Source organism: Toxorhynchites rutilus, chromosome 1, assembly GCF_029784135.1.
Source record: "Toxorhynchites rutilus septentrionalis strain SRP chromosome 1, ASM2978413v1, whole genome shotgun sequence".
NCBI classification, from domain to species: Eukaryota; Metazoa; Arthropoda; class Insecta; order Diptera; family Culicidae; genus Toxorhynchites; species Toxorhynchites rutilus.
This window is the reverse complement of record NC_073744.1, coordinates 111,456,855-111,482,947: the sequence shown is the minus strand read 5'-3', so window position 1 is coordinate 111,482,947 and position 26,093 is coordinate 111,456,855. Positions and strand designations below refer to the sequence as shown.

The window sequence follows — 26,093 nt, the reverse complement described above, 5'->3', positions numbered from 1 at the left end:
CTTTCGTTTTCGAAACTTTGAACTTACACCCCTGTATAGAAATTAAAGACGTAGTCCTACGTCAAAATATTATTTTATTGTCCTTTTCAGATTTAAAAAAAATCCGTTACAGTTTTGATAAATTTTCGTACTATTCTTTTGGATACCCTCCATAAAAGTTTGGACTCTCTGTTGGTTAACCTTAGCGGCCGTTTTATTCCACAACCTCTTAATTTCTGCAGCATCCCGACTTTAGCAACTTTCTTCAATTCCGCTTGACAATTGCCTCATATGTATCGATCGGACGGAATTGGAAGCAATTGGTAGGATTGAGGTCTTTATCAATGTAATTAATTCCATTGTCATGGTACCACCGAAGCATCTGTAGTGGTTGCTTGCCAAATCCGTCCAAAACTTTACCGGAGCCTTTACCTTAATAAACGGAAGGAGATGTTTCTACAGACACTCTTCCCTCTATATTTTTCAGTCAATCATCTTGTTTGTGACGAGAACCTTGGTTTTTGTCCACAGTTACAAATCCCTCTCCAAATCAAAAAAAAAAAAATGCTGGCAAATTTATCAGCAAAAATGTTCTCTGGCAGTGGCTTTATAGTATTTCAGGCCTAAGAGCTGTCCAAAGTCCATCTTCACGCATGTTTCGTTATCCATCGCCATGCATCTTACGTACTTTGTCAATACCTTGCTGTACAACTTTCGAGCGCGTCTTTTAACCACCAAATTTTGCTTCGGCGTCCTGTTACTTACAGGCACGGAAATTACGATAACATTTTCGCATACAGATTCTCCGGATGGTGTTTTGGATAGAGTTATGTTTTTGACGATACCGTAGTCCGAGAGTCCCGGGTTTGTCTTAATTGTTCACAATCCCTTTAGTCTCAGTTTCCGATAGTGAGGTCCACTACGACGCGTCACCTGATCCATCCGAACAACAGTTGTACGTTCACGGAAACATTTCAGCACATCATGTCACTTTAAGCGAAATAACTAAACAAAACTTTTTCAAAACAAACGCTTACTACGCCTACTACGACCGCTGCTTTAAAATGAACAGTAATTCCGGATTCTAACTGAATCAAACCTTAAAATTGTTGAATATGAAGAAATAATTGTCATGTCTGTCATGAAATGAAGTGCTAAAATAAACTATAAATTTAACAAACCTCCAATAAACACGAACAAACTTGTGAAATGAAACGTAAACGACCCGCAAACCGAAACTGAGTTCACGGGTGGTACAACATCACCCCATCGACCGGTCATTCTCTAATATATGCACTAAGTAATAAAACAACGAAACACACCCTGCAGAACTATTTCTCATGTGTTAAGCTAAAGTTGGTGTTGTGATGCTAGTGCCAATGTATGCCAGGGGAACGGGAAACTTGAGACGTGAAATGTGAAGTTTGATTGATCCACTTGGCAATTAGAGAATGGCCTACTAGGTGGTAGTGCTAACTCTGGAAAAGTCAAAAAAATCAGTTTCGCAAACTATTTAGCGAATATGATGAAAGTGAATGTACTGAGGCTGAGAAACCAATTCGGGAGCGTGTCAAGTCGTACTGGCAATAACCTTATACTTGGTGTTTAGCGTGCAAATAATACATTGCTGCAAAGGTTTTTGTTTTTTAGTACAATTGGTCACAAAGCAAGTTTTTCACTATGTCGAATGTTTATGCAAACATACACGCACCGCAAACTTTCGAATTTTCAATTGTGAGTTTTTGCTCATAAAATATAAATTCCCCCTAACAGCTGCACGTTCCAGAATTCTACAGAATTCTAAAGTTGTTCGTGATTATAATACAAATAAAGAGATAGATGAATATAGAAAAGAAACCTTAATAAGCTCTTCATAACATAACTATGAAATAATTTATTTTGAATTATTTGCACGTTCTCATCAACGATCTATTGTTTTAACATTGACTATCCATCCACCAGCAGGATCAATCTATCAGATTGAAAATATGTACACTCTATACTTTTTCCCAGAAACTAAATTAGTAGAGACCATAACTTATTTTTTACCGAAAAGTGCTGAGAAAAAGATACTCTACTGTTGATTTTGCTTTCTAAAGCTTTCTAGTGTAAGTTGGGGTGATTTGGACCACCCCTTTATCTTAAAAAGTATGGCTCCACTTAGAATTTTTATAATGTCATCTCCTTTTATTATTGAACTAGCTGACCCGGCAAACTTCGTCCCACCCAAAATTTAGAATTAGAGAGGTAAGAGGAGTGTATTCACCATAGAAACGTTTCGTGCCCTGTAAAACCTTCACATGCTAAATTTGGCTCCATTTGCTTGATTAGTTTTCGAGTTATGCAGAGCTTGTGTTTCATTTGTATGATAGCCCACCCGGGAGTGGGATGAGTGTCTAACCACCTTAGAAAGATTTATTGCATCCTACAACCTTCACATGCCAAATTTGGTTTTGTTTGCTTGATTAATTCTCGAGCAATGCAGAAATTTGTGTTTCATTTGTATGGCAGCCCCCTCTTAGAGAGGGGAGTGGAGAGTCTAACCACCATAGAAACATTTATTGCATCCTTAAACCTCAATATGCTCAATTTGGTTTCATTTGCTTGATTAATTCTCGAGTAGTGCAGAAATTTGTGTTTCATTTGTATGGCAGCCCCCCCTTAGAGAGGGGGGAGGAGTATCTAACCTCCTTAAAAACATTTATTGCACCCTAAAACCTCAATATGCCTAGTTTGGTTTCATTAGCTTGATTGATTCCCGAGTAATGTAGAAATTTGTGTTTAATTTGTATGGCAGTAAGTAACTGTAACTGTAAGTTGAAAACAATAAATGAATTTAATTGCATTTGTATTTTTCAAAAATTATTTTTGATTATTTTTGATTATTTTTGCATGCTACGTGGAGTAATATGCAGGGCTCGACATAGTCATATTCAACTGAAGATAGTCAGCGAACTATAAAACAGGAAGTGGGTTATATCTATGGTATAACCGCAAGGGTGACGTAAGACTATCGTTGATTTAGAGATCATTTGTTTGAAGTTGAATCCAAATCCATTCTGAATGAATGAATGAATATTTAGGAGACTTCGAAAACGAGAGCGTTACGTTGGAGGCACAAGGTTTTATGCATCCAATATAGGATACGAAAAACCTTGTTCTGAAGAATAATCTTCAGAAGCTAACCTGCTAACTGTACTTGATTGACAAATCACAAACCCAAATGTATTATATGGATATTTTATGGATAGAAAACATTCAAATAAACTCATTCACATGAATGTAATTTTAAATTCCCAGAGGAACTGGCAGATTATTTTCAGTAACGATTAGATATTTCCACATTTTCCTCGATACTGGAAGCCCACTAGTGGTTAATACTAACTCGATAACCACCTGTTAATAGTGCTTGATTGAAAAATATTTGGTCACAGTGTTACATGAATAGAAAACATTCAAATAAACTCTTTCACATGAATGTATTTTTAAATTCCCAGAGGAACTGGCTGATTATTTCCCAGCAATGATTAGATCTTTCCGGAACTTTCTCGATGCTGAATGGCATCCAAACGGAAAGAATTCTGCGCGTGTATGTGTCGATCCTTCGCCGTCCACCTCCTCCAGCACGTTAGGCAACGATGTTGTCTTGTCGATGTCCTCACGAAAAATGAATGTGTCTCACCACCAGAATATCGCTTAAGTATGCTTTTTGTGTGTGATTGAATCGAGAGAAGGTGTGGTTTACGATGGCAATTTGGAAGGCAAGGGGAATGGAACAAGGCAATTTGGAAGGCAAGGGGAACTAGAGGGGAATGAACTCTCTGAGCTCGGAACTTTCGGCGACAGAGCAAGAATCGATTGCGGGCGCATACAATATTGGATACGGAAATATCCTACTGATGGGGAAAAATAATCTTCAGAAGCTATCCTGTTAATTGCGATTGATTGAAAAATCACAAAACCAAATGTATTTGGTCACAGTGTTACATGGATAGAAAACATTAAAATAAACTCTTTCACATGAATGTAATTTTAAATTCCCAGAGGAACTGGCAGATTATTTTCCGGATCTTTCTCGATGCTGAATGGCATCCAAACGGAAAGAATTCCGCGCGTGTATGTGTGTGTGTGTAGCGGCTGCTTCGAGATCTTCCCGGGGAACCGTTTGTGGCATCACTCTCCTCCTGATGGATTCATGTCTAGCCTAAGGTGCACAAACAGGCTCTTGGTGACACCATTCATCAGCGCTTTCATGATAAACGAAGAGCTTCACCACAACAGCGACAACATGCTCCAATCGCTGTTCAATTAGAACTGAGTGGATTTCCGAGCGGCGCTCGCTTATATACCGATTGGTGATTTCAATAGCCTGTTTTGAAAGCAATTTTAAAACTATTGAAACACGTTTTTGGATCAAAAGGTAACAAGTATAGAACGCGTTGACATTTTATCTTTCGAATGAAGTGTTTATCATACCATTTCGTTCAGTTGTTTAGGAGCTATTAACGCTCAAAATCTCGGTCTCCGGCGTAACGCTTTTGTTTTCGAAACTTTGATTTTACACCCCGGTATAGAAATGAAAGACGTAGTCCTACGTCAAAAAAAATCCCCTTCATATTCAATTGGAAATGACTTTTGGCTTCTTCAATAGTCTGTCGGGCGTTTAGGCACTATATTTTTCCGAGATGGAAAATGTTAGGTGAGAAGAAAAAAAACGATTCAAATCGTGACGGTTAGGTATAACCTGGGTCATGCGGATAGAATCAAATTGGTTGTCTAAAAGAATCCAATAGAAAAATCAAAAGATATCCAATAATAAGGAGGGGAAAAAAGTTCTACTTTTCTTATAGTAATCCACTACATAGAGAAAGTATTGCTATTAAAGGCAAATATAATTGAATTAAATAAAATGAATGAACTACATGCTTTTTATCAGTTAATGCTGGGTTTAAAATCATAAAAGCACAACTGACATTTTGGTAGATACTGAAGTTACTGAAGTTTCAGTATTATTCCAAATTACTTTACATAAACATAAGCATGTTTTTTTCGATGAAACACACACAAGTCCAAATCACCCTGCGTCAAAGTTTAATGTCCAAAACTCATCTCTTTTATTTTATTATATATTTGGTAGTTTGAACCTTGATGTAATGATTAAACATTATTGATTTGATTAGATAAAACAAGTGTAGCTCTGTGTACATTGTGACAATTTTTATTTAGACCGTATTGGTTTGGAAACATTAGGCGATTTGCTTAGGGGGACCAAAGTGCCCCCACCATGGCATCTTGGCGATCTGACTTGTTTTGTCATATTGAAAAATGATGGGAAAAGCCAGAGTGGCCCCTTATCTTGACATAAAACATTGTGAAAAAACACATACAAACGAGCAATAATTATGATCAAAACATGGATAATCAATAAAAAAGAATAAAAAGTTGGCATAGTCCATCGTGGGAAGTGTCCGGTTATCACTCTTGCTCCTGTAGTTCTCGTTGAATCCGACGACGGAAAGCTTCAGCAGATTGGTTGAAATCGATGAATCCGTAGAATAAATTGAATCGTGCTGACATGAAGCGAATTGGGTTATGTAACCCGTAGTTTGCAAAACAGGGCCCAAGGTGAAGAAAACTTCTTGAACGGAGTACTCTCTCAGGTGCATAAATATTCAGTTAAGCGAGAATAGCAGGACAATCTATTTCACCCAATAGTACTTTAGCTGTAAACATCGTTTAGTTAACCTTTCTTCTAGAATCAAGTGTTTCCAGTCCTAGTAACTGACATCGAGCTTCGTAGGGTGGAAGATTGATTGGATCATTCCATGGAAAATTACGTAGGTCATAACGGACGAATTTCTTTTAAATGGATTCAACCCTAGCAATCCATAAATGATAAGGACACCAGACAACCACGCCGAATTCCAGAACCAATCGAACAGCGTACCTGTGCAAGAGCGTTTGCCTTTGCGTGTTGAAGATGACTTCAACTTTGACTTTGACGTTGATTTTGATCGTTAACCGTTGACGTTTGCGTATGCGTTTGTTTGTGCACTTTCATTGTCTAACTCCACACGTGTCGTTCTAAGCCTAAGTTCTTACCACTCAAACATTATCCCCCTCTCACTTAAATCCTATCTGTTCACTATCAAACTTTATTCTCCTATTTCATTGTTTTTCGCGCACCCTTGGATGTATGCCAACGCTAGATCCGTTTTTAATCGAACCAGATGTCCGATGAAATGACATCGGAATACGATATTCGACTTCCGTTGGTAAGACACCTGCAACCAATACCCAAATCGTATGGGTTGTCCAATTTATTGTCATTCAATACTATTATCTGCTAACCGGAAGTCGAAATAAGATTATATTCTATGTTCTGGAATCTACGTTCATCTTTTGTTGACAAAACATAGAAGAAAGTTTATTTGTATATTTTGAAACGGTACTGAACATACAACGTAAATGTTCTGAACTCGGAAACAGCAAAAAGTCAGGTGACTACACAAAAGTATTTGACTGAAAACTACAAAATATTCTCCAACTGATGATTCTTGTTGGAAAGTTTCTCAATTTTACTGATACATCGTTTAATTTTGTGTGATACATGAAAACGTAAACAAAAATTGTTGTAGTGAGTCAAAATGTTGTCACGTCACGCTAACGGCTGTTCAATAAAAAATGAGAACGAGAACTTTCTGCTCCGTAGAATCAGGTTGCTCGTTTCTTTTCGCTCGGGTGCTGTCAGTTCGATCAAAGAAGGCGTCAAAACAACAAGCCATCCGCGAGTGCATTGTAACAGTTCTTCGAAAAACCTTGAAAGTCAAGGAAAAAAGTTTACAGTAGATCACTATCGGGACGAAAATGTGCTGGTGAGTACTGTTTACCGAATCCTGGCATCCCGGAACGTCGATCGGAAGACCGGTAGTGGCTGTCCGGCGAAGATCATGATGAAAATGAAGAAGGAATCTTTGAAAAAGCTGTTCGGCAACAAGGACGGTACGAGTGTGCGTGACGCCAGCCGAAAATTTCGCTGTTCCCATTCCTACATCCACAGAACCTTCAAGCAGGAGGGCATCGTATGTCGGAAGGAGACTAGGCCACCAGAGTACACGGACGAGCAGATAGCGACCGTGAAATCTCAGTGCCGATGGATGACGAAGAATTATCGCGGGACGTCGTTCGTGCTTGACGACGAGAGTTATTGTCCGATGTCAAAGTCCCACATTCCCGGCAATGACCGGTACTATACCAGCGACAAGGCGTCCACACCCCCCGGGGTGAAGTACAAACACAAGTATAAGTTTGAGAAGAATGTTATGCTGTATATTGCAATCTCCGACAAAGGGATTTCAAAGACCTGGTTTAACAGGCCGAGCGGACTTGCCATCAACCAGAAGGTGTACCAGGAGGAGTGCCTGGAGAAGATTTTGGTTCCGTTCTTAGAGGAGCATCGTTCTGATGGGAAATACGTCTTTTGGCCAGACAAGGCGTCTTCCCATTACGCAAAGAAGACGTTGGCGTACCTCGAAGAAAAACAGATACCATACGTACCCAAGAAATTGAACACGACCAGCTTGCCCCAGTGCCGTCCGATCGAGAGTTTCTCACTCAGTGCCCTGGTGTACCAGAATAATTGACGGGCCACGGACACCAAGCGGCTAACCACTAGGATCCGGAATTGTATCCGGTAGATGGATGTCAGTGCCATCCAGCGCTCTTGTGAGAGTATCTCCACCATGTTGCACCGTACCGCTGAGCACGGTCCTTTGCCAACATTCACTGACTTTTTTTGAAGAACAACCGTTATGTTTTTAATAAAATGGGTGGGTTATATCTATGATATAACAGCAAGATGGGACTACAATTGGCTTAGTAATCATTTGTTTGTATTGATTAAATTAACAATTAAAACAATTTTCGAATTCAAATGAATTTAACATATTTGCTGCGTACATTTTATTCATTGTGATAGATGCATAGAAACATTTATATAACTGAAGAAATTCTCATTTTTTATTGAACACCCGTTATAAGCGCAGCTGAATTGAAACCGCTTTTGTCACTGCTCCTGACGCATGCTCATATCACTCATGTCGCGGCTCCTTCTACTCATGCCACTTGTTATCGTTGCTGCCGCTACATGCTAGAACGATGGCCTTAGCACATCCGTTCTGCTCCGCGGTTAGAAAATGATGAAAATGAAAATGAATGATGTTTTCATAAAGCAACAACCAAACTTATTTCATTTGACTGGCGGTAGAATCACAAGGGGTTATCATCACATATAATTCTTTGCTTGTATCCAAATTATGTTCCGCTGTTACTCTGGTTGCTTCTATTGGTCGGACCCATTTGAGAAGCACAAATTGGACCGACGCACATAGTGTGTTTGGACAATGCGTGATCTTTCGCTACTATTCATTCGTTTATCTTAAGAAAAATAAAATGTTATTCATTGTAATAGATGCGGAGAAATACTTTCTATCAATCGATGTGAACATCTTTGCGATCTATTAAGAAATGTTCGAGTTACAAGCTTTCGAAATCTTTAATTTTTTCCTCCATATTCAATGCCTAGATTTTCATTTTACTCCCTATATCTTCCAGTTAGACGTAGTCTTACGTGAAAACAATAAATAAAAGAGACACTAAATTGAGAAGCGCAGTGCAGTAATGCACTTTGAAAAAAATGTAATGAAAAAACATGAATTTTTATTCTGCCATTTCGAACAAAACTCCTGAGTTTCAATATTATCCCCAAGTGACGGTACCCATATATTGAATTCGGCACATGTTCGACTCGTATTTCGCCGTCACCGCTAGTGGTAGACGGACCGGGGGCTTGAGACACAGACCACCGATAAAAAAAAGAAACAGAAAAAAATTAAAAAGGTGAATTGCTGAAAACTGGTCAACAGACTTTGGCTACGGTTTTATTCGTAAACAGACATCGGACATCACGGTAGTGATTTTGTGTAGCGTGCGCGTTTTCAGTAACTGCTACTACAATTTGCGCCTATGTCGCTATTGTCGTTTTAGTCTTAGTAACAGTCGTCGGTTAGTTTAACTTGGTGTTCCAGCATTTATTAGTGATCAATAAGCCAACGGACGCACGCGTTGCATCGGCAGCTGTGATCACTGCATCGTAGTGGCGCTTCGAAAGTGAATCATAAGTGGATAGTGGATTGGAATAGTGCCGGGAAATTGAAGACATCATATCGCAGCAAAAAAAAATGAAGCGGTTTGGCGAATTGATTCTATGTTTGGGGTTGGCTGCAGTTTGTAAGTAATTACTTTAAAGTTTTACTTCCCCTGTAGAGTGAGGCTTTATTACACATTTGGCCATTGAAATACAAATATTCATCGATGTTAATACTTTGTCTTCAGACTTCAATACATTGTGTAATATAATAAATAGTCTCGCAACTCGAAGCTTTAAAGTTCATATCGCAATTTAAACATCAGCTTGCAATTGGGGAAAAGGACGTTAGAATTACACACCTTCCTCTCATTTACGCCTTAGCACGATTTGCGTTAGACAGTGATTATTACATAGAGATATAAATAATTGAATAGCAATCCCGCGCCAGTTTGTGGTTTCGACGACGTCTCACCTGGGGAATACATTCACTTGAGTGCGTGTCAATGCGAGACCAAAACGGGTTTCTCGCTTGCATATCGGCACCGCCATTGAGGTCTCTCGATAATCTAACGCAGCGGCGCGCAATGGCTGCATCGAATAAACTGAAACGAGTAGTGTTAGCTAAAATTTGACACTCAGTTCTAATGGGTGGAGTTGATAATATAGGGTGGTTCATTTATTTAATTTTTTTAACCCTTTATAAGGTTGTGGCAACTATATTGTCACCAACAAAACATTTTTTTCGCCGCACTTGGAATATTAACTCAATATTTTGCTTAACCAAAGACTTCTAAAGGTATTTGACAATACCCCAATTTTTTAAGGGCTGCTAAAAATATAATCTGTTGTGTAAGATAATGCAGTTTCTTCAATAAAAAATGGTTGAACAGAAAAATTCATATTTTCATTTTTTTTCATTGTAAATCTATTTAAGAAAAAACTTTTCGCTGCACTACAAATATTGTTTAATTTTTGCATAACCAAAGGTCCAATAAAGTTAGCTTACAAGGCAGCGGCAAACAGTGTTTTCGAAAATAACGGGCAATGTTTCAATAGTTTATTTTTTATCAAATGTAAATATGTGCTCTTCCTCATGTAAGGAGTATATTCTCTGAAATTTGAATCGATTCCTTACCCAGTTTCCACGGTCTTATAAAAAGTTAAACTCATATAATATCCCAGCACTGGCGTAGAAGAAATGGACCGATTCAAGGTACTTAATTTTGGATTCTTTTTTAAAGGGGTCAAATAATTCTACATTTAGAAAGCGAAGTTACTTAAACATTCCAAGCCTTGTGTGAAAAGATTTAAAAAGAAAATTTAAAAGAGCCGTTGCTTTCGATTATTTCTATGGAAAACATTTCCACTTCGGTGCCATTTTCACAAATATACTATCTTCTAGTAGAAAATGTAACACAGGTTCTATCGATTTGATTGAGCAGAAACACGTTTCCAAAGATAGCCTTATGATAGCTATATCTGCGGGGAGCTAGAATCTGCTTTTCGTGCTCAATCATGTATAACGCAATAGTAATGAAGTATCAAATCAGTCTTGTCTTGACGTAGTTTCAGTACCACTTATCTACTCTCATAAAAATTAAAATGGTCGTCATGAATAAATACTGTTCTGTTTCACTGAACAGAATGAATTTCTGATTTTGTTTCAAACAAAAATTAAAGATTTCTAATTTTAAAGGGAAGCTGTAGCAATAATCCAACAAACTTGTTTTTCTCGCACCATGCCATTTGCTGCACAAACAAGTTGCAAAATTTGCCTCTCGTCGCTAGTTGCAACCTGTTTGAATATACGAGTATGTTGCTCAGTTGCTGATCTCTTCGAAATGGCACGTCCTGCATATACTAGCGTAAAATTGAACTATAAACAATGGTTGAAGGTTATTTATTCTTGTAGCGGCTATAATGGGTGAAGTTTCATTAATGACTAAAAGGTTAGTTTGCTCAATGAAACGTGGTAGACGATATTGCCTTTTTCACAAGCACCCGATTGCATTGTTTTCACGCGAGGGTGAACATCGGCGTTCGAAATGTTTATTTTGCAAAACGATCGAAGAATCACTTACCGGCCAATGATTGGGTAATTATCTATGGAAAATTATGCATCCGAGAACACGTGACGTCACGTTTGGCTACATCGATCACACGATAATTACCGACAATCCATTTTGAGTGTGAAACGTGAAAATGTGAAAATACTTATGATCAATTGCAGTCCCAATTTGATGACATAAGTACATGGTGGATTTAATGACACATGACTGGACGGTTGCATGGATCAGGGTTCTACCCCACTATGTACCAAAACTTTCCAGTTTTTCAACCAGTGCTATCAAGCGACGAGTTCAAAAACCAACCCAAAATCAGAGCGGCTATAGCAGCTCTACTTTCAAATCTCGGGCGTACTCCACAACGTGGCTAGCCTTCAAACAATGTGCGAAGCGAATATGATTATACAACTTGAAAAAGTATTACCCTTCTAAATAACACGGAGAGGAGACCTTGAAAAAGCAGTGGTTATTATCGGCATAGAAAAACCAGTATAGGTTTCCGCTCTCCCTTTCTCTTCGCGTTTTGGTGCGATCAAGTTTAAAGTGTGGCAACCAGTTTTACAATACCATTCATCCGATCATCTGCTTCGAAACCATATTATGACTTCTCTCTGTTCAGGTTCCGTTATATTTTTAGCGTACTTTAAAGAAAACCTTCCGGCAATGGTTGAGCAGCTAGGGGCTTCGATTCTCGTTTGAGCCGGGGGATTGGTCCGAATTTCAACGCGTATTTTTGAACTTAAAATTCAATAATACAATCAAAGCATGTTATTTAGAAATGAAATTACAAGACATACTAATAAAATACTTCATTGATTCTGAAATGTAATATTAATTTGATCAGTATTTCGTTCTACTTAACCTTATCCCAATATAAAACTTTCATGAGTAATTCTCTTTAATCCCTAGCTACCAAGATGGCCCTTTCATGTGGTAACTTATAAAGAAGATTGAAGTTAATAAAACAAATACTAATAACACTAGGAAATAAATTTCAGCTTCTCTACAATAAAAACGAGCGAAGAGTTGACGGAGTGTTAACTGCTCTATATTCCTACGCAAATACGATATGAAAAAAGAATTAGTAGACTACTTTTTCTAGCCATCCAAGAAATCATACACATGATTTAATCTATCTGAATGTTGCAGGTTTACGTACGCATTTTGACGAAGTTGAGTTGCTATTATTTAACAAAAACCCGAAAATACTAGTTATGGTTGAAACAGATCCAACAGGAATGTCTGGTCTAAATGGGATCACGATGGTTGAATACACAATGTTGAATCGTTTGCCCAGATCTGCGTATACTACTCTATGCACATTTCGAACTCGTTGAGTTTTAAACTAATATCTAGTGATATGAGTGGAGAGAATTGCAGGTTGACCACTCACTTTCAATTTTTGAATTCCCGCATTTTCTCGACTTTTTCCCGCATCATTTCAAAAAATCCTAGACTCAAAAATGGAAATTTAATAATATTGTATCGTTAGTTGAAAAAATGATTTTTGAACCAAGAATTGCGAAAATGTTTTTACCTTATTGTTTCCAAGTTCCGCATGGGGCAAAAATTGGACGGTGTGTTTCTCAGCAACAGATTTTGGATTGGATGTAGGATTCAGGACGGCAATGTTTCAGAAATATATACACCTGGAAACAGAAGCGCTTTAAAACGTATCAGTTCCATTCCACCTCTACTTACCCAGAATATAAAAAAGTTTCATTTTTTAGACTAACTGACCAGAACCTCATTAATCACATCTAAATATATTTTGAGCATGTCCCGGATACCCTCTATGATTAGTTCATGAGTTGAACCAAATATCAATAATGGACTCTTCTATGCAATAGAAATTCTAAAATTAATTCAATGTAAGTCAAATTGAGTTACATGAATCAAATCTCATCCATATGCCTGAACAATCAGAAAGAAAAAAAAGCAAACATTTTTTATAGCTCATTATATAATTCAGTAAGATATGAGGATTTGTTTAGGTTTTTATTTAAAGTAACAGCTCGTGCATTATTATTTCATTATCAGTCGCAAATAAAATTACACAGAAGACCTGTCTTGTTAAAATAACGCTAGACAAAAATGCTTAGCAAGAACAGGAGCATATGAGACGAGATGAAGTAAATAACACGAAGTAAGTAGCACTTTTTAATGACCCTGAATCTGACTCCTTTTTCTTTGAAATGCGTTCTATTTTTACTCCAGAACCTTGATTTATTTTAAGGACTTGTTTCAGCCCGTATGCTGGATCTACATTTCAAATATCAACTACTATTTTTTTCAAAGATACGAATGTTTTTGGATGCCATAGAAAATCATAAGAGAAAAGTGAATTACAGGCAAACCTTTTTTTGTGCGGTAGATAGGGACCGCATAAAAAAGTTTTCCTCAAGAAAACAACTCAAATCCGCGCCATTCACCGTTCAATTTCCTTTTGTTTACCTGCTTTGCGATGGGACACTTCCTTTTCGGTTGCGCGTGGCTGTTTTGTGCTTTTAGTTGCATGTCGAAACGTGTTGCTGTTAGAAATCATGTCATGCAAAAACTTAGAGCATTTAATGACAGGAGGGGAATGATTTCAGATGGGGATAATTGAGACTTAAATATGTTTTTTTCGCATTGAAATGCATATAAACCATCGAAAAAAACTAAATGGACGATAACTTCATCAAATATGCTTCTTTTCATACACCGCACAAGAACAGAAAACCGCACAAAAACAGATTTTACTGTAATCGTATTATTTTTATTTGAGCATTTTAATGTTTTCGTCCGTCAACGCTGCAACTCTCTGAGCGTCAGCCAGCATCTTCATTTTTTTAACCTCAAGTTCTTTCACTTCTTTTTCTGCTTCCCGCTTTCATTTTGCAGCGATTTTTTTCTCATCTACTTCAGTTTTCTTCGCTTTTAAGAACTCCACGTATCTTGAGTGAGCATTGTAACCGTAATGGATGAGCGATTTCATTACGACAACACCAGTAACTCCTCCTGCATTCGTGATTGCATCATATACGATTCTCTGAGCCGTAAGACTCTCCTCGGTTTGGTTTACTATCAAGCACTTTTCGTTGATAGAAAACCTTCTCTCCAATGATGCATTGCAGTGCGATAGAATCAGAACTTTTTTCACAAATAAGGTCAAATTTGGAAACTCAATCTTTGACTGAATGAAAAGTTCCATCCAAAAGTTGTCCAATCTTTGATCTTTCTTTCGATATGCAGATAACATAATTTTAGCAGAAGACGTTGAACACAATTGTCCGTATTCATTCTTTACTTTATCTGCACATGCGCCAGGTAAATGTTGTTTATCAACAAATACTTCCAAGCATAACTCCATCCGTTTCTTTGCTATAGCCGGAAAGTTGGAAATCACATCCGGGTTAATACACGTCAGGTAACGAGTGATGGGATATGTCAAAGGTGATCGTATGAACAATTTCTTTAAAAATCCGCAGTAGAAATCACGACAGCTGGTACGAAATATTAGGACATCTACGGAGACGAATGAATTGTTAGATTTAAAGTCTCCGTAAACAAAGAAAAAGAAGAAGAAGAAGGACATCTATATCGGAAATTTTGGCGATATCCCTCTCTGTTTTGACTGCGGATTTCGTTGCATATCCAACATCAATATTTCCAGGTAGCAGAAGATTAGTTTCGGTGAATTCAAGTTCACAAAGTGATTTAGGCTTCACTTTCAGCTGTTCGGGCTTCATAATTTTCTCCATAACAACTCTTACAAGTCCCGTTAGGTCATCAAAAAGGAAAGGAACCATCGGTGCCTCTGACTGATATTCACGCAAAAACGATTCAACTGTCGATGCTGCCGTAACACAAAAAGGTCCCAACAGCCTATAATCCACAGCATTGGCGACAATCTCGAATACCTTTGACCGGAAAACTGATGCAAAACTCCGTTCAAAGTTTGGATGACTCTCCTTAAGCTTTTTCTCCTCTTGTTTCCTTACCTCGCCGACAAACCGTCTGAGATGTGGTAACAGTTGAACTGCTCGTCCCGCAACACGTTTGTTCTCCACCCAGCGAACATCACAAAACTTCAACGGAAATACAGTTGAACCCGTTACTGCCGTGTAATCTGCCCTTATCAGAGGAATGTTTTTAAACAGACTGTACAATGCTCTCAAAAAGTCATCCAAATTCCATTCGGTTTTCCGTAGCCCCTGCTTGAAAGAATTATGAGCAGTATGCAGTCCGCAATTTCCAATGTTGAGAATTTCGTACGACGGGTTTGATGTAAGTTTTTGAAACTCACTTGTAAAATTCTTAAACATTTTCCAGTTTACTGCTGGGCCATCCATGGAACATTGAATTACTTTTTTCAACAGAGCAGGATTTTTTGAAAAACACACCTTCACGCTGCTAGAAGGTCGTTCGTTCGTGTCGATGACAAGAATGCGGAACCAATGTACCTTGTTTTAACTTGATCTGTACTTTTATTCCAGAATCGTACACCAATGTCCATTTGCTGCTTCTGAGCTACTTTATTCAGCGTTTCATCGAAACCTACGACGAATTAACTGCAATCCTGCAGTAAGTTGAAAAGGTCATTTAAAAAATACGGAGCAATTCCGTGAGTAATCAAATAACCAATTTTATTTCTACCCATTTCCATACGCTTAGCAATCTGGCTGTCAGGGAACATTGTTTTGAAGATCGAGACATTGGCACCTGAGCTACGATAAGAACTGTGTGTGTACACAGTTTCCAAAGCCCATATAATTTCAGCCGTGATCACCTTTTCATTGAGTACAAATTTGTTGATAACACTTACAGTTTCTTGCAGTTTCATCGGTGCTTGACTTGGGCTTTGAATAACTGGTGCTTCTGTGGCGGTGATGGTTACGAGGGCGTTCGAATCAAACGGATTATCTGAAAGCTATAATAATGTTTTCGATTCTAAAAATGTTAGTTAATTGAAATAGTTTAGTAATTACCTCCATTAGTGCGTATGATAACAGGACTTCGGATAGTTGTACTTTCTGTGGTAATGACATTTACCAATCAATCGGATTACCGAACAGAAATAACAACATATTGGATATATAACGAACGAAGATTGATTTATTGGACTATTTACCCGATCTCGCTGGCGTTTTTGAAACGGAAAAGCTACTGATTTGCAGGTTAGTTTGCCGTATTTGAGTTGTGCGTTGGTGTCCTTTACTTTTCTCATGACTTGTGAAAGCAACTTTACCCATGGAATTAATTTTAAACATTTTTTTATTAACTTACGATTACACCACTTGCAACGAGCTGAACCTGCATCATTGGGATCAGCAGTGCACCACGGAAACTGCTCTTCATACCGAGAAGGATAAGTCCTTAATCTAGAACTCGACATTGTACTGGATTCGCGAAATGAAATTCTGAAAGGCTCTCTCTTCTAAAGCAAAAATTATTATTGCAGGCGCGTACTGTTTTACTCGTTTTCCTAGTATCGCAATGCGAAAAATTTGAGTGAAACTATCGTGTTCTCTTTCTTGTCCCATCACACACAGGTGCCCGAAGAACTTTATAGACACTATACTGACATTTAACGCACGCACACTAATGGCAGTGCGAGTAAGACAGAAATTTCGATGAAAACAAGACATCCTTCATCTTGGTACACCAAAAAGAGAAAGTTGTTGCATCTCGTGCGACGTTTCAACGCTCCAAAACACATACAGTAACATTTTAGAGCTTCGAAAAACACTGTGGCAAAAAAATCCCGACTTTTTCCCGATGGATTTTGATTCCCGATTTTTTCCCGCATTTCCCGAATGGGTGGCCACCCTGCAATTGGTTCATGGCTCTGAGGTGTCTGGAGTCTACGCTGGAATTTACCGTTGGCCTAGCAGTAGTGACAAGGATTTTTTAGTATTTTTAGAAGATGAAAATTCTGTTGCATGGAGAAAAACGAATTGTTATAACTGGCGTTTTTAATTTGATTGATTGAACAGAACATACAAAATCCGCTGAGTTCAAAGGAATTATCTATGCCACGGGTTCAAACAAAGTGTTACTGATCACACCAGAGTTACAAGAACAATTTCTACTACCATTGATCTAATTCTTACACATTATGACAATGGGGTGATCGAGATTTTCATTGACAGCAAAATTTCGGATCATGAAACAATCGGTATGATTCTCGATCGTTTTGACGTAGATGTTTCTGAGATAAAAAAAAAGCAAAAAACGCATAAATGTTGGAGTGACTATTCGAAAAGTACATTATTATCTATTTTACAGAACAAACTAATTACCATTGGAGAACAAACCTCTCTTCATGAGACTGCCAAAAAAAACTAGAAGAAGCACTAATTGAATGTCTGATATTCCAACATTAAGACATAGTGGAAACAAGTTTTGTTATAATGCTAAGTTGGCTTCCATGAAACGAAAACGGGATCAATATCTGATAATAGCGAAACGTACTAAAAGCATTGATAACTGGAAAACGTACAAGATATGGAGAAATATTTATGTGCATGAATTAAAGAATTTGAAAAATAAATTTGTCCAAAATAAAATTAGTTCAATTCAACAAGATCCAAAGAAGCTGTGGAAGAAAATCAAATTGTTCTGCAATCCAGGAGGCAGTAATGACATAGGCATTGTTTTTGATGATGGTACGCTCAATGACACCTTAACAGCAGAAAAACTAAATAAATATTTTACGTCAAATGTACAAGAAATACACAGAATCATTCTTTTTTCATCGAGACAACTCAATTTTACTTTCGTTAGCCTGTCTTCCCAGTTGAGATGTTTCAGAGCCATTAACACGGAAGCACTGAGGAGGTTGGTGATGGATTTAAGAAACAGTGCAGGAGTTGAATATGTCAGCAAAAGAATGTTGATAGATGCTTTTGATGCTATCAAAGAGCATCTTCTTACATAGTAAATGGATCAATGTTCCTTGACGAATTTCAGCATAGTTGGAAAAATTTTATCATCATACCTATTCCTAAAATCTGTTATAGAGGTATAGAGACTGTAAATCGTCAGCGGAACCAGTTGATTTGGGTGTCCCTCAAAGAAGTGTTCTGGGGCCATTATTGTTCTTGCTCTACATAAATGATATTGAACAGGTGTTAAACTATAGCGACGTGAACTTGTTTGCTGACGACACAGTAATATTCGTTGTGGCAGATACTTTGGAAGATAGTTACATGAAAATGAACCATGAACTGCAATATCTAAATGACTGGTTGAAGTGGAAGAAGCTAAAATTAAACATTAATAAAACTAAGTACATGATTGTATCGACACGTCTTATTGAAAGTAACAACTTTAATATAACTATTCATGGACAATCAGTGGAGAGGGCGTCATCAATAAAATATCTTAGTGTTATTTTAAATGAAACACTGCACTTTAACGAACACATAAACTACACAATAAAGAAAGCAGCTCAAAAAGACGGAGTACTTTCTGGAATAACTCGATTTCTGACCTTTGAAAGTAAAATGATGATCTGCAAAGCATTGATTGCTCCGCATTTTGATTATTGTGCATCCGTTTTGTTCCTTGCAAACTTGCAAGCTTGATATTGAAATGTGATCGGCGAACTCCACGGAGATTTATGTTAGAATGCCTACAATGGATGTCAGTTAGTCAGAGAATAAAATATTGCACGCTTACGTTTATAACAGTTCGGCTAAAAAGTTTATAAGGTAACACAGTAATATCACTTTTTTGGTAAAATTCAATTCTATTATTCAACATAATTGCCTTCGAGGGCGATACAGCGATTATAGCGATCTTGCAACTTGATACCATTTTTATAGTACTCTTTCAGTTTTCCCACAAAATAGGCCTCAGTTTCGGTAATCACTTCATCATTAGTCCTATATTTCCGATCGATCAAGAATTTTTTCAGATTGCAAATTTTCTTGACATGCCATGGACGAAACGCGATCACGTAATGCCTTAATATGTTCTTTTGGCAAAATTTCTATGTCTGTGACAAAACCAGTCCGTCCTTTCATTTTTTTTATCTTACTTACCGGTTCAGTCTGATGCTATGAACAAAAATCGCGATGAGGCTAAGTACTTATCGGACCGCCCTCGTATAACGTGAAACGTTAAAGTCAAACCCCATAGAAACTGCATTGGAAGCACACTAAAGGTTAGCTACTGCTGTATACACCCATACCTCGCTTTACGGCTTAGATACGTTCCACGAAACTTGGCCGCAAAGCGAAAAGCCGTATAAGCAATCAATTATTATAATACAAATTCAAATTTGTCCAAATTTGATCCAAATTTGTTGAATATGTAACATGAATTATCATTCAAAATGCATTTTTGTCGTTTAAATCAAAAATAAATACATAAAAATACATACATTTGTACATAAAAAATAACATCTTTATGTTACATCAAATATATGTCAAAGGTCAAAGGATGAATACATTAGAGTGTCAATGGATGTATGGGAAAAAAATGACCTCAAAGTTTGAGTCTTTGAAAACCGAAAAATCACACAAGTAAAAGCTTTTCTCAGAGTCAACTTTCGACAAAAAAAATTCGTGCAATTTGAAGACATTTGACATCAACATTTTTTTTTTGTGAACCCCGATGTCATGCCGTTATAGCGAAACATTTTAGGCCGTAAATCGAAAACGTGTCTTAATTGAAGAGGGCCGTTATAGCGAAATGCCGTATAAAGAGCGGCCGTCTAGCGAGGTATGGGTGTACATAATTCGTTCGCCGAAGTATGATTCGGAGGAAAGGGATACTTCGCAACCGTCGAGGTGGTACGTTCAGATTTAGATGATTTAAAATTTAAGGAGAATCGACGTTATCAGTGAACATCCGCAGCAAACATAGACTTCGCTAGCGCAGCAAATAAAAACGTCGAAAACGAGTGATGAAACCACATGCTGCTAAAAAAAATATCAATGAAACCAAAAGATATATGGATCTTATTCCTTTTTGTTATGATTTTAGTATTTTGGCACCAAGAAAAGAGTATCGATTGATCAATTTTAAAAATGTTCGTTGTTTTCTCAAAATAAAAACATCTAACATCACTGATCATACCGAGAAAAAGGGACAGAAGTCTCTCCAGTCTACAAAAAAAACATTTCAATTAAACTCGTGTACTGGAATAGGATATTATGATCGTCTCAACAGTGGCTGAAGCCGAGACGAGACGAGACGAGTTGCTCGTCTCGTTTCCTGAAATAGCGCCCATAGTCTCTCTCTCCAGGTAATGATCGACTGATATCGTTGTCATAATAAAAATTCTTCAATTTTTTGTACGGACCAAAACTTAGGCAGAATCGTTCAAATTCTAACTTTTCCTGATCCTGTTGTCTCTGTGTGGAGAAATTTCTCTTTGAGCTGATTGATAATCTTATCAAATTCTTTAGTCTTTTGTTTAGAGTTGGACTCCTCGTCTGCTCCATGTGAAAAGGAAAATGTATATACATATATATTTCTTTTAATACCTTTAGAAATATCTTTGAATTTTTGCTCAGGGTAACTAGCCTGAGTCTCCTCATCATTAACGTCAATACCGGCGATTCCCTTCTTGAATAACTCAATATTGTACGCTCTGGAATACTCTGGTAATTTGCTGTTTTGGGAATCTTGCGAAGATGCTGAAATGACTGAAATTGTTGATAGAATTTCTTGTAAAGGATTTACTACTGCTATCGGTTCATCTACATCAGGGTTAGAAGGTTGCTCTTATGTATTGTTCTGCTCCTCAGTATTGCACTTCTTCGGTTAAGAAAAGTATGGAGATAAACGACATGATCCGCAAATTTTTAAAGATGTATCTAAAAGGATATTGCATCCCATTAACTTAAGTTTCTCAATCACTGACACGGTTAAGAAACGTTTCATTTATTACTGTTTTTCGGAAACGGTTTACAACACGAGAAAATTCTGTTGCAGTCCGTTGTGGTATACTGTTATTCACTCTATAAGGATGATTTGTAGACTGATGAACGATAATTGAATCTGAGTAACTTTATATACATCTACAGAGGTACCGTAAATATACCTGACTTCATGTACAATCTAGGCATAACATAAACAAGTTAAAGGGTAGTAACACTATAAACAAACAAACAACGAATTGGTGTTAATTGAACTGTCACCCGAATAGCTGCAACCGGTTCGTTAAGCCCTTGCAGCTAAAATCATGTAAACTGGTATTCTGGAGTTCTACCAGTTTTTCTGGTGGACCGATTTCAACCAATTTTTTTAACGTAATCTTGGATAACTTTCCTGTCATCGTACAAAGTTTTTTTCGAAATATTGTTTTTTGACGAAATGACATTTTTTGCAGATTCAGTTTTTTCCCTCAAAAAACGAGACAAAAACATTCATCAAAATTTTGTTTTATAAAATATAAAAAAAAATCCTACGTACGATGACAGGAAATCCAGTAGAGAATCTGGAAAAAAAATCATTAAAATCAGATGGACCGTTCCGGAGGTGGAACTCCCAAAACATGGTTTCGAGAAAAACGCGTTTTAAAATTTGGATACATTTATTTCATTCATTTCACATCGTATCCTCAGTCTGCAATTCCTGGACTATAAAACTGTCCTTCAACGCTTAAAAGGTGATCTTCCTGTGGTTGTTTTGTTGCCAAATTGAACTTGCGGGTTTCTCTCGCTGCTTCTGACATCCACATCTCTGCTCGATCGATTCGTTCTTTGACCGATTTTTCGAAGAAATTGTTGCACTCCGGTTCAATTTCAAGCTCAAGTTCTTTTGTTATCTCCAAAACATCTTGTAGACCGTCATTGAAAATACAGGCTGCTATAGTTGCTGCAATTTCCAAAGTTTTCTTCCCACAATGAATGGTTTTTGAAGAATTTCGTTTGCATTTTGTGTGAAGCCTCCCAAGCATCTTTCCAGTAAGTCATCACGACTTAGCTCCTCGTATATTGGGCGAATTTCCATAAGGATATCCATTCCGTAAGCAAATGATGTATGCGTTGTGCGCATTCTTCACGTGCTTCTTACGCAGACTTAGGTTCACTAATTGGCTTGTAACTTCGAAACGGAGCATAGGGCAAACCTGAGACAAACACAACATTTGAAGCCAGAAATATTTGTTTTTTATTTTTTCAAGTTTCCATAGTGCACATAGTGTTATTTCACGTTACCATAGTACAAGTAACGTGAAATAACATTATTTCATACACATTTTATGTAAGACCATCAAACGGATAAGTGATACTAGTTGAATTGCATATAATCCCATTTTCATATGTATATAAAAGTTTGAATAACACTTCCATTTCCGAAGTATAAAGATATTTTCATTCATTTCACCTTTGACATCGTATTTCATTATTAAAAGAAACATGTTTTAATCTTTTGAAAATGTCAAAGCGCAATTGCATCAAATTGCTAGACTATCATCCATTGCAAGCTGATGAATATTCAAATACTTCCGATCCACACAGTCGGTGATGATCTGTTGATGACTGCACAAACAACCTTTACATTTTCTTGTTTGCTTGTTCCTCCCAACAGGTCGAGCTGCCGCTGTCCCACAGTGCCCTGAACCCCACGGCGAGCAAGCCTATCTGCATCCGGATCATTGCGACCAGTTCTTTCTCTGCACGAACGGGACGCTGACATTGGAAACATGTGAAAACGGTTTGCTGTTCGATGGCAAAGGAGCAGTCCATAATCACTGCAACTACAACTGGGCTGTAGATTGTGGAGATCGTAAATTCGCGACCGATCAAACTCCAATTTCGACTCCAGGTTGTGAATATTTGTTCGGTGTTTATCCTGACAGTCATGAGTGTTCCACCACGTACTCAAAGTGTGCTTACGGTGAAGTTCACCCGGAGCATTGTGAACCAGGACTAGTTTACGATCACCGCATTCATGGTTGCCAGTGGCCTGATCAATTATTGGAAGCGTGTAATCCAGAGGCTGTGATTGGATTCAAATGCCCATCCGCAGTGCCAGATAATTCGATTAATCATCGATTCTGGCCATACCCAAGATTCCCTGTGCCCGGAGATTGTCACCGTTTGATCACCTGTGTCGATGGTCATCCACGCTTGATCACCTGCGGCGAAGGAAAGGTGTTCAACGAGGATTCCCTTACTTGTGAAGATCCAGAAGATGCACCACATGCCTGCAGACATTAGACATACGTCTTGAGAGAAACAAGTCCCTAATTATTTATTAAATTTGTATAAAGTCCAGATCATTTCCATTCTTCCATACACAGTGTTATTAGTCCAGATTCCGTTTGTTTCCAAAATGTACAGAATTGTTACCACATTGACTGTTTCATCATTGTACTGTTTCCGTTTTATGTAAAATATTAAATCGAATAATAAAGCTAAGCAAACCTGAATCAATAACATTGTCTTCGTTGGTAAAATCTTGACTTTATGTCAGGAGATACAGCCCTTTGGTCACGTGGCTGACAAGAGAGCGGTATATGAAAACAGTACAGAAGTGAATTCCGCTGTATTGACCCTTTATAAGGTCGTGGTAACTAGGCACGGAACCGACTCAAACTTCACAGAACATGTTTCTTTGTTTTTAAGAGGCTTTAAACTTTGCAGTTCATTCGCCTCCAATCACAGAACATAATCCTTACATGAGGAGGAACACATATTTACCTTTGATAAAAAATAAACTTTTAAACAGTTGAAAAATTGGTGACAATATAGTTGCCACTGCCCGCTAACCTCGCTGTGTGCCGCTGCCTTTTAAGATCACAAAAAAAATTAAAACTATATTTCTAGTGCAACGAAGAAAAAAATTATACACACTTACAAAAAAAATCAAAAGTTTGAATTTTTCATCAAATACACCATTTTATTGAAAAAAAGGGGGTTGTATCCAAGACATGACCGCTTATGACGTAGGACTAGACATTCCATTTATTTAATTTGCTTGTTTCGGATATTACTTATAAATGCAAAGAAATTTCATAAATCACTCTTTCAAGTGTTGGTGAACCTGAAAAGGGTAAGTCAGGCCCTTGGCTTTGTAGAAGCAATTCTAGATGTAGCGATTCTTTCTTGTCCTTGAACAAGACAATACCTTTATTCCTTCATTTGTCCCTTTCAACGGGCACGCGGACCATCCCACTTTTACTTTACCTTTCTACACCAGTTTGTTCGCAGCTTCTCTCGGGAGCCGTATCGAGGCCGTTTGTGTCCCACCGTACGCCTTTCTCAACCGGATAGTCATCGACACACCGGCAAGTAGTGATTAATCGAATACTTCCTACAGAAATCGATTATTAAGAGAAAACAACGTACGTCAACTGCAGTTTTATCCTGAAAATCAATCATTATCTTTGACGCTCCCCTACATGTACTTGTGAACGAAGCTCAATTCACGCTGACGGCATTGCGTAAAAGATAAGTATTGATTTTCAGGTGGAATGAACAATTTTTTGATTCCAGATGGCTTTCTAGCAAATGAGAAATATTAATCTAACTAATTATTTCTCTCAATGTGACGATTAATCGATTAATCGATTTTTTGTGTCGATTAATCGTATCGAATAACACACTGCTGAAAAGTATTCGATTAGCTGATGAACGAATAATTTCAAAAATCGGGGATCACTACCGCCAAGGTCACATTGTGACTGCAACGCAATTTTCAATTTCCTCCACGGTCTTTATTTTTTTGCGTCAATCGATTTCGGCACTCCATAACAATTTTTCATATTAGAGAATATAATATATGTCATGAAACTAACTATAGAACAATTGAAAAATCTCAACCCCTATCCTAACGGAAATACTTACTTCTGATTGGTTGAAATTGACGACACATGCGGCGGTTCCATAACAGAGACATCAAAACCAAGCTGCCTGGAGGAAATCGGCGTTGCAAATACATAAAAGTAGGGGGAGTGTCGCAACCACTCGTTGCTTCTCACCAACTATCCAACGAATCAACTGTGGTAAGAGACCCCCTTTTTTGATAAGCCACTGCTAGGTGTGTGAATGTTTGATGTTAAGAAAAGACGAAAACAAACCCAAAATTGAAAAGGCGGTAGACGATTCAAAAAAGAGTATAAAATTTAAATTTTTAAGAATTTTGAAGTGACCGTAAGTGAATTAAAATATTAGATTGTACTGTACGGTTCACGAGGTTAGTTTACATAATAACATTTAATTGTAGTCTTGTTTTCTACTATCAATTTTACTTAACAGTGATTATTGAATTGAACTAGTTGAGGAGACAAAAAGACGATTGTGTAAACGACAAAGAGATACTAAACGTAAGAGAATCAAATATTATATTAAATAAGAGACGATTAATGTACTGACCCTCCTTTGACAGGATTTTTTTAATTTTGTGATAAAATAAACATTTTAAAAAATTGGAACACATCCCTTCTTTGTTACGATCGTAACATTTTAAAAAATTCGATTATTTCGTAATCTGAAAAAAGTCAAGTATGCCAAGAGGTACGCAACCAGGACGAAGCTGTGGTGCTTGTAATGGTCTAGATAATGATCGAATGGTATCCTGTGACGACTGTGGTCGGTGGTTCCACTTTACGTGCGTGGGCGTTGATGAAGGCATCGAAGAGGTAGACTGGAGTTGCTCCACATGCGACACGAAAAGATCAACTCAGGGCACGTCTGGCATTATAACAGTACCTGTACAAATAGAGACGAAGGACAATCAACAACAACAGAACGAACAACTAAAACAGCTCCAGAACATGGTAGTTCAGCTGCAAAGCAGATTTGAAAAACAACAACAGTCGTATGAAAAATTGTTGGAACAGAAAGATCGCGAGATGCAGAATGCAGTGAATGAATTAGAACGTCAATTAGAGGTACGAATGGAGCAAAGGGAGCAGCAAATTCGAGAGGAGCTGAGTGTTCCAAACACTGTGCTTC

At 37.7% G+C, this 26,093-nt stretch overlaps 2 protein-coding genes across 2 annotated transcripts in view; one reads left to right on the top strand and one right to left on the bottom strand.

The window, feature by feature from the left end:
* LOC129766948 (uncharacterized) overlaps window positions 1–16,647 on the bottom strand; it is a 53,277-nt gene extending 36,630 nt beyond the window's left edge. Inside the window, exons 1-3 of the mRNA XM_055767547.1 lie at window positions 16,307–16,647; window positions 16,164–16,208; window positions 16,001–16,105 (exon numbers count right to left, since the gene is read on the bottom strand). Of these exons, the coding sequence (XP_055623522.1) occupies window positions 16,001–16,105; window positions 16,164–16,208; window positions 16,307–16,570 (414 nt within the window). The 5' untranslated portion in view covers window positions 16,571–16,647. The remainder of the gene's footprint in view (window positions 1–16,000; window positions 16,106–16,163; window positions 16,209–16,306) is intronic.
* Window positions 8,822–23,573, top strand: LOC129766945 (protein obstructor-E). The gene is made up of 2 exons (XM_055767543.1): window positions 8,822–9,267; window positions 22,723–23,573. Exons 1-2 carry the CDS (start codon window positions 9,219–9,221, stop codon window positions 23,352–23,354), a joined length of 681 nt encoding a protein of 226 aa, XP_055623518.1. The 5' UTR covers window positions 8,822–9,218; the 3' UTR covers window positions 23,355–23,573.
* Window positions 23,574–26,093: the final 2,520 nt, after the last annotated feature.

What these genes read in the sequence shown, in the direction of transcription:
- LOC129766945 (XM_055767543.1), top strand. Translation starts at nt 9,219, where the DNA reads ATGAAGCGGTTTGGCGAATTGATTCTATGTTTGGGGTTGGCTGCAGTT. An exon ending in TTTGGGGTTGGCTGCAGTTT is followed by an intron (nt 9,268 to 22,722) that starts GTAAGTAATTAC and finishes TCCTCCCAACAG; the next exon opens with GTCGAGCTGCCGCTGTCCCA.